We start from the raw sequence: 15,349 nt of genomic DNA, 5'->3' as shown, positions 1-15,349 counted from the left end.
CTGCGCCACAGGAAACGGGGACGGTCAATAACCCTTTACATCATTAATTGCTTCTCTAAAGCTCCCTCAACATAGGAAGAACAAGACTTGACTTATTTTTTAAAGTAAAAGACCAAAATAAAGGATTATAGTTAACTAAACCATAACAAACTGAAACCACCAATTTCGTTACCGTAATTTCCAGGATAAAAGTTGCATTTTTGATTTATCTGAAACAAGGTGCAACTTATTTCAAAGCGACAAAGATAATGCAACTAACGTCAAGCACGCAAAACATGCGCAAAGCACAAACATTTGAATTTGTACTAAATAAGAGAGAAATACGTAAGAAATGTATTTGTCTAGCGCATTAACCTTATGCCCATAGTTTAAATTTGGCTCTGAATAAATTTGTTTAGGCTTGCTGTTTATAATAAATGTTGTTTATATAATGAATGCTATTATAATTTATTTTTGTTTATACTTTTTTTTTATTTTTTATTCCTGTTATTTTCTGAATACTGTCGAATTTCAATTATTTGTTGTGGAGTGAGGGCAACTAAAATACATATTCATAGTATTTATGTTTGTAAACGTTTCATTTTATTTACTGGTATTTTACATTATTTCAGAATGTAAAAATAAGATATAAAATGTGTGCTTTTTTCCTCTCTCAAGAATGCAATTATGAATCTGTGCTAGGGGTGTAACAATACATTGTTATATTGAGATATCGCGGTATAAAAATGTGACAATATGTATCGTTGATGTAAGCGATATTATTTGCGATAGAAAGTTACTTTTATCCAATGTTTAGCTTACTGTAACTATAACTAAGGTATAATTCACCCAAAAACTCACCCTCATCCTCATGTCATTTCAAGTTATATGATTTTCGTTCAACTTCCAAACATAAATAAAGATATTTTTTTATGAAACCTGAGAGATTTCTGTCCCTCCATTCAAAGTTCATTCCTCCAAAATAATATCTAAAAGATAATCAATTGATTGGTCTAATCCATGTCTACTGAAGAGACACGATGGCTTTATATGATGAACCGATTTACAACGGCACGCATAGTAAACATGGACGTTCAAATGCTTGAGTGACGCGCAAAAACAACATGAGAGTGAGTAAATGCCGAACTCAAAATTTTGGATGAACTTACAGTTTGGACATTCAATTTTGTCATGCTTTCTTGCGATTAGAACTGTGATTGATTGCATTGATCATCTGAAGCGCATATACACGCTGGAACAGGACTCCTCAAAGGAAAAGCACAAACTTCATTTAAACCACCATATTACATTTAGTTTTAGTAGTATGATTATTCAAAGCGTTTTAGATGGTTTATTCTTATATGTTTACTGCATTAATTGCGGGAGAGTCTATCTTTGTTAGAGATCCAATGAATTCCTTGAGTACTGTAAACATATTTAAAAAAATGTCCAAAACACAACATAATTACTAAACTTTAACTAAAGTTAAGATGGAAACATAATCCATTGTGGGGTTTTTTTGAGTGAGGTTTTCTCTCTCTGGCTGTGAGATCTCAAAACAATTGTGAAAATCCCCCAAGTCTAGCTCGCAGGATGTGTTAAACATACGTTATCTCACTGCATCGGCTCCCTCCGCCTTGGAAAGGCACAAAAGGCTTTTTTGCGTTTCTGTGCTTGTGGTTTACCTCAAGCCCCATTCACCCGAGTTTCAGATCCTGACTCTACACCCTAAATTACTGTCTGCGTATATTTTATATTCACTCTATGCTATAAATTACTGTCAGCACACTTCACACTGTGATATGCACTTGCGTAACCTTTCCGTGTGCGAGGGCGGAGAAAGAAGTTTGGCATTTCTGTGCTTGTTTATTAGGTTTTAGTTTAATAAGACCTTATCTGATTTGCATCTGCTTGCGTGTTTGCCCTGTTTGAATGTGTCCCACATGTGATATACGGCTACATTATAATGGCATGTGGGATCGGTACGGATTCTATGGCTGTATTGCTCTCATGGGTCAATCTGTCTGGTAGTTAATAAGCTGAGGAGCCATTCTACTGTCACAAAATGCCATACCCCGTATTTAACCTCTGGTATCACTCTAACCCTAAGCTCTAGTAAAACACAGTCTTGGACATGATGCTGCTATGATGGATTATTTAGGTTCTCTTTTGTCCTGTCATTTAGTTTATCTCTTGTTTTTCTTTTTGTTGCAGGCTGCTACCCCTGTCCTGGGCCCAACCTCAACCCTATAGCTCTGGGAAGCCGGTGGTTGGCCTATGCTGAGAACAAGGTAGTACAAACACCAAATATTTTAAAGAACTCCAGATGTACCAAAACACTGGTTTTCAGAAAGACAACGAAACTAGGTATTTTATTGTATTTATTTTTATATTTAATTTGTCTTACTTTTTCTGTTATCATCTTTTATTTTATTTGATCTGTTTTACTTTTTTATGTTTATAGTAATGAATTAGTTTTTCTTTACATTAGGGGTGTAACGATGCACTCAAGTCACTATGCAAGACAGTTTGCGTTACTGAACTCACAATACGAAACTATTGCGATATTTTAAGCCAAAATAAAGAAAAGGTTTGTTATTACAATTATCATTATTACTTCTAAGACATATGGTAAAAAGTTAACATGTATTGTTGAAATGCTAAATTTGCTATTACATCAGGGGTGGACTTGAATAGGCTTGGACTTGGTCCTGGTCCCCAATGCAAAAGGCAATAGTGACACCAGAATAAAAATGTTCATGATTCTGAAGCTGAAAATACAAAATTATGTTAGACTCATATCATATGCTTGCACACTGTCTCTGACTTCATTTATTGAAAAAAATGTAGGCCCTTTTTTACTGGTAAATTTTTTTTTCATTTATTTCGGTTTGGTCATTTACAAGATCATTCAATCAAATCATTCGAAACATAAACACAATAGATGACATTTAATTTGGCATTATTAATACCCATTAATATTGCCGCCTTATACATTCTATTCAACATTATATATTGCAATTTAATGTAGTAATGTCACTGAAACTGTACACTTTAGTTTTTTTCTTCACGCAGTACACTCGCACTTTCAATGCAGGCATTTGTTGGATCTCTTACACAGACAAGCCTCGCACACTCATGCTCTCCCCGTTGCTCTCCCTCTATTAATGCACATTCATGATAAGAAGAAACCTTTTAAAAAGCTTTGTATAATCATACTACTGAAACTAGAAACGCTGTGATTTAAATAATGTTTGTGTTTTCACGTTGAGGAGTGCCACTCCAGCGCTTATGCACTTTGCAATCACAGTTCTAATCGCAAAGCGTGTCTAAATTACTATTCCCAAACTTTAAAGGGTTAGTTCACCCAGATATTACAATTCTGTCTTCATTTACTCATTTACTCACCCTCATGTTGTTCTTGCATATCATACATGCACATACATTACAAATTTTGCCTTTTTCTTATTAGAACACTCAGAATAAACCACTTGGTTGATTTCTTTTTTTAAACGATGCCTTTGACTTTTTTTGGTTCTTTGAAGTTTTTGAAATGACCGAATTTTATAATAAATGTGATTATTAATTAGTAATACATTCCGTTGTGCTCAATCCAGATGTTTTTGAACACAAGAACATGCCCTGTTTGAACTCCCAGCACCTCTGATCAGTCAGCCTAATAATTCAGGCCTTCCTTCAGACTGATTTGTTGCTGAAAATGTGTTGCTTGGAAACAGCCAAACTGCAGTTGCCTACTAAATGTTTTTATTTCTTACGAATTGCACATATCATTATAAAGACAATGTGTGTCATATCGATAGGAGCTAACAATGTAATATGACATATTATTATTAAGTAGACCCTCGATTTATGTAATGGGTGCGGTTTGTTTGCCTTAGAGAGGCCAGTTGCTGCCTAATAATGGACAGATGGGACAGTGTGTCTGGGCAAAGGTAATGAGTTTCTGGCCAATGGCAGCTGAAGTGTTGAATAGGTCTGGGACAGGGACCCTAGAGGGAGTGCGCTATAGAATGGGGTTGAAGAACTGTTTGTTGTCCTAATGGCATCCTCCTCCTCCTTTTACTCACCGTGCCCGCCTGCAGACGTCCTGGCGCGGGCTGTGACAGGCCTCTGTGGGTTAATGAGTGCTGGGGAGCTGAAAGGTTCTGGATGATAATGTGACTCTGTTCTGTCTCTGTTTGTGTGTGTGTGTAGCTGATCCGGTGTCATCAGTCCCGTGGTGGGGCCTGTGGAGATAATGCCCAGTCCTACACTGCCACTGTCATCAGTGCCGCTAAAGTGAGTTCACCCTTGTTTTTTTTTTACCACTGCCATGCCTGCCACACTCTTCAACACACGTGTTATAGTGGACTCGAAAAGTATTTACACACCTCCTAAGCCACAAATAAATATCAGATAGATAGATGGATAGATGGGTAGAATAAGCATACTCTTCAAATAATTAATTTCATAAAAAAAGTTTATTGCATTTTTTTTAAGTATAGAAAAATAGATATACTGCTCCAAACAAATACACTAAGAACTTACTGGTTGTCTAATGTTAATGGATAATTGGGGGTAAAAATTGTCTAGTTTAGAGAAAAGCCTTATTTGTTTGCAGATGCCACATGGTTTGATATTTTGTACCTAATTCAGTGAAGTCCATACATTTTGAGTGTGGCTTTACTGTCCAAATTCTTTTTGGGGTCACATTGACACACTTTTGTCCACACTTTGACCAACAGATACAGTACTTTGTCAACACTTGTGCCACAATTTTTGCACAGATTATTTCAGTTGTGTCTTGCTGAGAGACTTGTCATTCTTATGAGCATTATTTGTTTTATAAGATTAAAGCCAGCCATTCTTTGGGAAAATCTGACATTTATAACTGTTGGTGCTCAGTTGGCATGTCGTGCTGAGGATCCCCACTGCTTATACAAATCATTCAACATGGTGAGGAAATGATTTGTTTATTTTAGCATTTACTCTGGCCAAACTTTTTTGTCATAGAGCTTCAAGAACATATCAGCGTTTCATTTCCAGAAATTATTGGCCCAGTGATTTTTAAATCTTGAAAGTTGTCAAATTTATGGTAATCCTCTTTACAAGGCAATAAATCAAACCATAGAGCTTAATGTGGCTCTTGCTCTTTTTCTCCTGTTTTTATGCACTTATTTGTGTATTTTCAGCCATGCTTTCCTTCCTGTTTGCTCTGCTCTAAATGAAGCTCATAATGTGTGCTGTTCCACTCACTTTATTCACCATATACTGTAGCATCCCAGAGCGTTCTCGACATAGTCCTTAGTGATTCAGAGACCCACTAGAGTTCATTTAGTGGTGCCAGAACCTTGGTGCTTAACCTTTCATATGGTTCCAGTCTCCTCTCCTGGTTGCTTAATTGATTTATTAAGCCCACATCTGTATTCCCCGGCCGCCGGCCTGATCACTGCCTAACGAGCGCTAACGGCTTACGTGAGAGAAGAGCCATTAGCCTTAATGGCGGTATACATCAAAAGGAGCACAGCAAAGGTTAGCAGGGAGGAAAACAAGGTTAAAAAAGCCTTGATACGCAGACAGGCCGTCTGCAGACGGGGCTGTGATTTATAACCATCTCCTCCACTCTGACACACAGTCCCTGTGCTGAGTGGCTCTGAGTGCGGCCGTCTGGGGGCCAGGGGGCCATCTCCCATCAATCCTGTAACACAATCACAAAAGGAGGGGGAGGGCGCCTTTTGCAAAATTGAATTCTTGCAAGGCACAGATTGTGTAAATGAGCGCGATGTGACCAAAAGAGAGATGTCATTGTGCTAGCCACAAGTCTGCGTGAGCGGGGTGCCCCAGGGCTCTGTTTTCAGACCTCTGCCGCTCTGAACTGTGTTTGGGGTAAGTGGATAGCACAGCTTAAGTAGGGTCTCCTCTAGTTCTCACTTAATGGAGTGAGCGTTGCTGTATGTGTGTGTCTGTCTGCCAAGGCCCCGGAGAGCTTAATCAGGCATTCAGGCCAAGCGGCAGCGTCAATACCTCGTGGCGCCTGTGTTTGTTGGGCCCTTTGGAGAATGCTCTGACAAGCCCACTAACTGACTGTGTGTAAATTGCTTTGCCCCATCAATTATTAAGAGAAGCGTTTGCCTCCTAATTGATCAACACTAATGTGTTTTCTAATCACTGCAGTTAGAGTTTTTAGTGCTAATCCAAACAGTCCCCATTGATCAGGGCTAGCAAGGGGAGGGGCGGCCGGCTGGTGGCAGACACTGCACCGACTGCTGTGCCAGAACTCGGACATCTCTTCTCAGCTCATATCTATGAGTACACACTCACACAAACGCTAACCGTTAGCCTACACGGCTAACTTACACACCTGTCTGTTGACATTGCCTCAAACAACACTGGATGCAAACATGTTTTTTAGGTCATTGCTCAACAAAATCTCTGGATGTGTGAACATTGTTTGCAGTATTGATTTGAGTGTTGCAATATAACTTATGGTTGGCTAGCACAAATGTTGCATAATTAAATGTTTTTGTCTTTTAACCCTTTTTCAGGGTTAAAATATTTATTTAGGGTTCTAATATGATTATTTTTTGCTTTATGATTTACTTCAGAACAAGCATAAAATTATTCCAATATTTTTTTTCAAAATTATGATTTTAAAAGATCTATCCATATGATAAATGCTTGTAGAAAATATTCCCAAGGTACTGACCACTTTCGTCAGCTGTTTTAAATTAATTCATAAATGTATATTTATTAAATAAAATTTAAGAGTAATGTCATTTACAATTATGAGTAGTAATCAAAAGTTGTGGTTTGGATGTAACATCATCCCCTGAATTGTTAACTGTGGTTAAAGATCTGAACATATCAAGGTTGAAATCCAAACAAAGTGATTTTTCAGCAAAGTGCCGAAAATATTTGACAAAAAGAGGATTTTTTTGGTTTCAGCCAAAAAAGTTTTGGATTTCTGACACCATTGACCAAAAAATGTATTACTAATTAGCACTTCAAATTTGTTTGGCTGAAATGTAGAGATGCGGCTTGTTGCCAAAGAATTTAACTAAAACTGGTTTAATTTACCATTTGAGAAAACAACACCTTGAACAGGTTCAATTACCCAAATTGTTTTTGGTTTCATTTCTCAGATAAATGAAATGTAGGTTTCTTTATATTTGTAAAAAAAATTATAATTTGTGCATCGCTATCATAAATCACTAGAGCATTTTTATTTCTATTTCTAACGTTGTGTTTCTGTCTTCCTGTCAGACGCTAAAGACGGGCCTGACCATGGTGGGTAAGGTTGTGACCCAGCTTGCTGGTACGGTGCCATCAGGGGTGCCTGACGAGGAGGGCACTGCCCACAGTGGCACCCGGCGCAGCCCTCACCAACCTGGCGTGGTCACCATCATAGACACACACACTGTGGGAGAAGGACAGGTAAGAAACGCTCACTTATACAGCATAATCAGTACGGTTTTGCCAGGGATTGAGGTCTGAATGACGAGATTTCTAGCACTGTTTATGGTACTTTCTTCACCCTTGTGACCTTGATCCTCAAGAACCCAGATTCATTCCTCTTTTCTCTGAGATAAATAATCCATTAATCCCATTCATAACTCATTCAGTATTAGAGCTTCTTGTGGCCCAAGGGGTTTGTCATCACCTTGTCATAAGAGCACATGCTCCACCGTTCGTTCACAGACTCCATGCCAGGCCGCAGTCTCCTGATCTCATGATTTAGCCATTTCCTGTGGCTCTTTCCCCCTTGGCTGGCACAACTGTAGACTTTTAGCATGAGATCACAGGCAGGTCATTGCAGGAGCATTACAGAAAAGGTCTACCGTCCTTTCCTTTTCCACCAAGGCCTTAATGTGTGTTAAAAGAGGACTTGTAGGTGTGTGACACATGATCACTTTAATAGAGCACTCGGTGTAAAGGCTAGCTGTAATATTTACAGTTCTCCTGTTCAAGGATTTTTACTTGGAGAGAGGTTAAGTTGGAACAGGTTTTGCTATCTTATTGATTCTGACCCATGTAAATATATCCTTCCATTTAGTGGACTGTTAAAATAAGATAGTTAAACCTTCAATTCTCTATTAGAGTGTACCGTGAGCTCATTTAAATGTGCGATTTATTCTGCTTATTTATAAACCTGTATCATGCTGATTTGCCAGAATCAAGTTTTCCAAAAGAGGTTTCCTGCATTTATATCACAATAAAGCCAACCCTTACAAGAAGCTGCGCTCCTCCCAATGCGGACTAGTTATGTTTTCGGTGTTCACACAAAACAGATTTGCGGAATTTACTGTCAATGCCATTCTCCCGTGACTCCAGCAGTGGTCTTGGCATTTTCTCTTCTGTTTTTTTCCCCCATCTCCCCCTCTCCCAGTCTCAGGGGACACGCCCCTACCTTCTCATCTTCATCATCCCCTCTCAGCTATGTATTTCCTTCAGGTTTATTTGCTCTTCGGATCTATCCACACACAAATTCTTTTCCGAAGCAATAGTATATTCCTGTACAGAACAACATTGTCTTTTTTTGCCCCCAATAAAAGCGATCTGGTTTGTGTCACAGGGGCATTTTTGCAGTCTAAAATAAATGTCTGGGTTTTAGAGCAAGGCTGTTTTCTGTTTGGACTGGATCCTATTAAAAGCTGCCTTGCTCCTTAATGCAACACTCCGCTAGATTTATCACTCTTCTCTCCGGCTGTCTCATGTCTGGGCTTGGTTAGAATCTCTTTCATGAGCAAACTTAACAGAGGACCACTGACCAGAGAATTGCCCCGTATGAGCAACACACTCTCCTTTTTCCTTCTTTCTTGCTTTCAAGTTGAAAATATTGGAATTCAAATTGAATTTTTATATTTACATAATTTTGTGTTTTGTTTTGTATTGTTTTTAATTCATTTAATAATTGGTTTGTGAGTAAATAAAGAAAAGTTTAACATTCTTTCTTTATCTGTTTTTCCATTTTATTTTCTTGTAGTGATGCACATAAAGGGATGAATTACGGATTCACATTACAGTTCTTTTAAACCGGGAGCTATTAATCTCTTTTGGGTATCAAAACGTAAAGAGACACTATAGAGTTTCCTCCTGCTGTGTTTGTTTTAACTCCTTCAACATGTCACTTTTTCTTCCTGTCTGATACAGTACTGTTGCGCTGTGGGCTTTGGCAGAATATGCACATTGATCACAGTGGTCATGTGGGTTAGTCTTTCTTTCTTTGAAGCCGTGTTCATAAAACACACCAACATATTTGCGGACATCTTTTAAAAATTGAGTCAAATTTATTTGAATTCCATAATGAAACTATTTTGCCGACCATACGTCATTTAAAGCTAAAATCTTCCAGTGTGGATTAAAGTAGACACAAGGATAATTGTTAAGCACCCGCAAGAGGGCAACATGTTCAGGGTTGAATGACATGATGGGGAATGGATGATGATCATAAAAAAAGACGTGGAAACCTTTTCAGCCCATTTTTTGCTATTCGAGCACAACTTAAAGTAACACTAAGTAGCTTTTCAACCTTCATAATATATTTCCAAGACCCTTGTGATGGTACATCGACTTAAAATAAGTTAAATGACACGTCTGCCATAGCCTGACGTGGTCTGTATCGCTTTTACTGGCACTATGTAACTTCGGGTTTCGGGTCGGAACCCGTGCACAAAAAGAACTACAAAATTCGAGTGCTTTACGGCATACGTCACTCCCCCCACCACTTCCTCAAATTCGGACGCTTTTGTAAGCGTAAATCATACTGTAACAATTTACCTTACACTAAAAGAGTAAGGGAAAAGTACATCACGCAAAACATAAGGTAATGGGTGGATCTGATACCTACTGGCGTGATTACAGACAGCAACCAGCTTACTTTTGGTTAAGAAACCCCTTAAATCAACAAAATAAACAAGCAATCATACATGTATAAACTTAAAATAATTGTACTTTAACGAAAAGTTCACAATACTCAGGTTCAACAACGTGTAGTGACAGATATAAGGTTTATACACGTCGGGCAACACAGAGTTATTCATCGCTGGAGGCGCGGCCGCGCTCCGATATACATCAAACAAACATTGCAACTCAATTCCACGCACATTTAAACCCCAGAAACCCAATGTCCCAGCAGATCAAATACTCAGTCAATCAAACATAAATTGTCCGGACTGAACTAGATGTCCTCCGCGCAGAGAAGGGAAAAACGAAACAAAACAAAAAGATACCGGGCGAAGCGTGGCGAGACGCCGCAGTCAACACATTTCCTCCATGAACTCACGCAACCTCGCCACAGTCTGTTTAGCCGCCGGGATGCTGTAGTAGTCCATAAAAGCCCGCGTATAATCCACAAAAAGTCAGTTGAATTCCTCAGGCCACCTTTACACAGAGCCCGCTAAACTCAGACCGCTTCCCCGATTGCACTCCACAGTACCCTCCTCCACGTCACTTCCCATTCTCCTTTTTGAAAGTTATCCGGTGGCAAAAAATAATTAAAAAAAACAAAGAAAAAGTCCTTATAACAATCCGTGCTTACATCATAGGCATTTGACACAACAGTTAATTCTTTTTTTCTTTACATGTGAAGGAAAAACAATACCACAAAGCATGTTTACCATCACCTCAAAAAATCTGTACATGAAGGCAAGACTATCCTACTTACAATTCTCTACCTTGTCTGTGGCCATTGTTGATTCCAAAGCCGGTGCTGGAGATCAACAGCGAGCGTGCGCGTGCGACAGCCAGGCTGCGGTAGGCTAAATTATTTACGACAGCGCTAATGGACAATTCAGCTTCCAACCAGTAGGGCGACCGCAGAGGAAATGTTACTTGGTGTTACTTTAAAATGCACTTTGTTTTAAACAAAATGCCAAAACACATCTTTGTTTAACTGATTAAATCTTATGTAACTGTGAAGATCAGATTGCACAGGCCATTGTAGAGCCAATGACCAGCTATGTGTCTAAAACACTAAGACGTGAGGTAAACAAGAAGTGAGCCTTTATTTATGTGGCTTCATCAACTTACTGTAGCTTTATTGTGTGTATGTTTCAGGTTCTTGTTAGCGAGGATTCTGATGGAGAAGGAGTGATTGCACATTTTCCAGCACATGATAAGCCTATATCCTGCATGGCGTTTAACCCGAGTGGTAAGTGAACACCTCACTGTGATGCCTCACTGAGTTCTACCAAAGCACAAAACTCCAGAAACTTGGATGGCAGGCGTTTACATGGTCTTAAAGGGTACAAGTTGTGAATGTTCTTTGCCTTATTGAATTAGAACATTGAATTACAATGCATTCTGTTCACTACACAAAGTTCCCTCCCCAGTCCACCCAGACCTTTTAGACCAAGATGCAATGTTATTGACCTGCTTTGATAGCCGACCTGGTACGACACCAATACATGGAGGTTAGCCAATCATAACAAACTGCTAATTCATTTAGAAGTCTTAAAGGTATAGGAGCAGCTTGTGTGAATAGATCACCTAAATTAAGATTCTATTATCGTTCACTTGTCTTTTATGTTGTTCCAAACCTGTATGTTATCATGCTTAAATAGAACACAACCGTATGTGTTAAATTGGAATGTTGACTGCTGTTTTCTATATAATAGAAGTGTATTGGACTCTTGCATATAGTCCGAGTCTTTTGAAGTTACACAAACTAGAATCAAATTTGGGGTGAACTATTCTTTTAATTCTGAGGCTGGACAATAGTCGTTTAAAATCAAATTTTGACTTTTTGGTGCTGGAAGGCTCGTCTACTATTATAAGCAGACTTCAGAGGAAAAATAAAATGTCACAGAACTGTAAAGTATGGTAAATTTGAGAAGGAGATGACGGTGTCAGTCATGTCACCTTTTTGCATGTAACCTCATCTTGTTCCCTAAGCGTTCCTGTCTGCTTGGCCCTTGAGATCATGTGAGATCTGTTGTTCTGAAAAGCAGCCTTTGTGTGTCTTTTGGAGAAACTGCCCTCTAGCACATCATTCACTGTCATTTTTTCCCTCCTTTTCCTCTCTATCCATCCTTCTCTTTCTCCCTACTTGTCTCTCTTTAACACATAGTGGAATATTTAGTTCTCATTGATCTTGTTCATGTCAGTCTCTCCTGAAGTGTATTGAGGTAACAAAGCCCTCGGTTTCTTTTGGATGAAATACCCCACAAGCACTGAACAGGTACAGTTTCAACTCTCAAAGATGAGAAGAGCTGTTATGTCCCCACTCTATTCAGAAGGTGTAGGACAGGTTCATAACTCTTAGAACCTTCAGTCAGCCACGTCACAACATGCTTTAGTCATGCTTTAGGCTCGTTGGTTATTCAATAAGGCGTTTGCCTTATTTAATACTTTTTTTTTGAGGAATGGCATCAGGACATTATGCAGGCAGGATTCGAATGCTCTTCTGCTTGAGTACCATGACTTGATGTGTCTGGAGTCCAATAACAATTTATTGGATTTTATGAAAAAATACAGTAAAACCAAGGCTGGAATGTCCTCAACCTGACCTTGAACGAGCGTCTTGGCTCATTTTGATAGGCAGTTATCTGATCACTTTTTAATTTTACATATAGTCATGTTTGTTTCTCCGGATATCCAGTCCAGTCACAATGGCTCATTGTGCCGATTGAGGGCCCTTCTAATAAGAAGGTGCTGAAAGCTGCTGATAGCCATTGCCCTTAGTGAAATCCTTCACATATCTGTTCTTACTAATGAACACAGGGAGACTCCATTGAGGATGAGTCATTGTGTACATAAGTGTACACCTCTGGGTTCAGATGTTTTGTGCATCGTGTTACTGAAAGATTATAAGGAAATGTTGCATATCTTAGTAGATCAAAACATTCCTGATGGATGTTCTGCCTCAACCGCACAATATTGAACTGATGCCAAACCATGCCACACAACTCGGGCATGTGAGCCGTGATTTGAGTTTGGGAGCTGTGAAATTCTAAGAGGATTTATGCAAAGAGTAGTTTAGAGCAAATAAATATAACTTATTAATTTATGATTGATTCATTCATTAATATTTTTAGAAAGTAAATTATAAAACAGTGTTGACATTCACTTTGTTCTACATTATAATTACAATTTATTGTTATTTTATATATGTATTATTATAATTATAGTGTTGTACTTTTATTGTCACTGTCTCTTGTTTCAAATCATTTTAATTTTAATTTTAGGGGAAACATTTTTTTTTTCATTCAGTACACACCTGGGCAAAACAATAAATAAATAAATAAATGGACCAAGCCCAAAATGGCTAAACACTAAGCTTTTAATTGTCTTAACCACAAATTATTGGTCAGGAAATTAGCTAAATGTATTTAAATGCACTACTTAAAAAGCCATTGCTGTCTCAGAAAAACATCAAAAACCGAATTAAGTTTTTGGCAGAATATGGGAAGTTGTGTGTGGAGTGATGAACCACAATGAAACACGAGTTGCATGGTGATGCTCCAGAGTGGTGTCTTCGGAAATCTGCTGAGAAATATAATAATAAATGCATCTTTAACCACAGTGAAGCATGGAGCAAGAGCTGTCATTGTGCGGGGAGCCTTTTCAGCTACTGGTATTGGTGAGCTACTTCACTGAGAAAAGTAATTTCATGCTTTGGAGTACAGGAGAATATTGCTTGTTTCTCACAATTGAAAAGTTATCTAAAGAGGAATGATGAGATGTTATTTTTCAACGAGACAATGCTCCTGCCCAAATTGCAAAGACAACCAAGAAGTGGCTTGAGAAGTCCATTAGGCTCATGTTTTGGCCTGGTCAGAGTCCAGATTTGAGCCCTATAGTGAATATTTACTTAATGTTTAATCACATTAAACTCAAACTAACTGGGAGGCATTTTTCAACTATTTTCATGAACCGTTTGAAGCCATCAATGCTGAGTGGAACAACGCCAACTCTTCTTCCTGTAAAAAGCTTTCTGCAAGTTTACCCACACAGCTTAAACATTTAAAGAAAACAAAGGGGAAGGCTATTCCACGCACGCACAGTTACTTTATCTACATTATTTGTGCAATTCTTACTAATTTCCTGACCAGTGATTTTAGACAATTTTGGCTTGGCCCAATTTTTTTTTTACATTTGATGCTCAGGAGTGTACTTGCATGAAAGTTAAGTGAGAAAAAGTAATCTTTTAAAAGTAAGTTCTGAGCAATATATATTTTTTCTTTGTTTAAAACAATGGGCTTTGTTTTAGTAATTGTATTTTTTTGCATTAATGTATCATACATCTAAAGTCTTTATTCTCGCTTTAGAAACCCAATGTTCTTGTTTTTTCAGCATTATAGAACTGATGCATTCTGCGTTTTGCTTTTTTTTCTCATTTAAGATGAGGTAAGAAAATGTATTGAATTACACCGTTCTAATTAGTTTGTACTAACCTGGCTTTGGACATAACATGATGGTCTCTAGGTGGCGCTATTGGTTAACCTTTAGACCTTAGACTAGTGAGCCACCTTTTTCCCCATCAGCATGTGTTGAGCAGAAGGTGTAGGTGAAGTCAGTGTTCCACCACCACCACAACTGCACTGGGACTCTCAGCCCAGAAGTCCTTTTATCTTTGTGAGTCAGTTAGAGAAAAGTGCTATAGATCGCAGAGCAAACATACAGTCAACAATCAAGGCCCGCTCAGGGACATTACTTCTACAAATATTAGTGCGAATGTGTGTTTTTCTTAGATCATCAAAGAATTGAAGGTCCCCGTAAAAACAAATTTGACCACATAACCGTCATATTGATCTGAAATGGTTCAGAGAGTCAGTAGAGAATTATGTGTGCTTAAGGACGGCGTGAAAGCAAGTGTGAAAGACATTATATGAGTAAAATTTATCTTTCAGAAAGTTACATTGTATTTACATTGTATTCTAAAGAAAATATATTTTCTTTCTGACACAATTTTTTTTTTTAAGTTATATGAAATGTTTTTGAAAAAAGTCTCATGATCACCAATGCCACAATTTTAGATTGTAATTAATTCCTGTGACGGCGAAGCGGAATTTTCAGTATCATTACTCCAGTCTTCAGTGTCACATGATCCTTCAGAAATAACTATAGCATGCCGATTTGCTGCTCAAGAAACATTTCTTATTGTTACAATGTTAAAAACAGTTGTGCTGCTTAATATTTTTGTGGAAACCATGGTTTCCCCCCAGGTTTCTCTAATGAATAGAAAGTTTAAAAAAGAACAACATTTATTTTAAATTGAATCTTTTTGTAACTGATAACATTATAAATGTCCATTTAATGCATACTTGCTGATTAAAAGTATTCATATCTTTCAAAATAAAATCTTACAGACCCCAATATTTTGAACGGTAGTATAGATTTAATTGGGCCAGTAAAATTATTGAAGAGGAAA

At 38.1% G+C, this 15,349-nt stretch overlaps 1 protein-coding gene across 3 annotated transcripts in view; it reads left to right on the top strand.

Annotated features, from left to right (window-relative positions):
* The window catches only part of bcas3 (BCAS3 microtubule associated cell migration factor), a 224,822-nt gene that overhangs the window by 23,481 nt on the left and 185,992 nt on the right, over positions 1–15,349 (top strand). For all 3 annotated transcript variants that reach the window (XM_079611583.1, XM_079611582.1, XM_079611584.1), the window contains exons 10-13: positions 2,194–2,270; positions 4,195–4,278; positions 7,243–7,413; positions 11,035–11,128. In XM_079611583.1, the coding sequence (XP_079467709.1) occupies positions 2,194–2,270; positions 4,195–4,278; positions 7,243–7,413; positions 11,035–11,128 (426 nt within the window). The remainder of the gene's footprint in view (positions 1–2,193; positions 2,271–4,194; positions 4,279–7,242; positions 7,414–11,034; positions 11,129–15,349) is intronic.

This window comes from Phoxinus phoxinus (assembly GCF_949152265.1).
Source record: "Phoxinus phoxinus genome assembly, chromosome: 4".
Classification (NCBI taxonomy): domain Eukaryota; kingdom Metazoa; phylum Chordata; class Actinopteri; order Cypriniformes; family Leuciscidae; genus Phoxinus; species Phoxinus phoxinus.
Note: the sequence above shows the minus strand (reverse complement) of the source record. Positions and strands in the feature narration are given on the sequence as shown.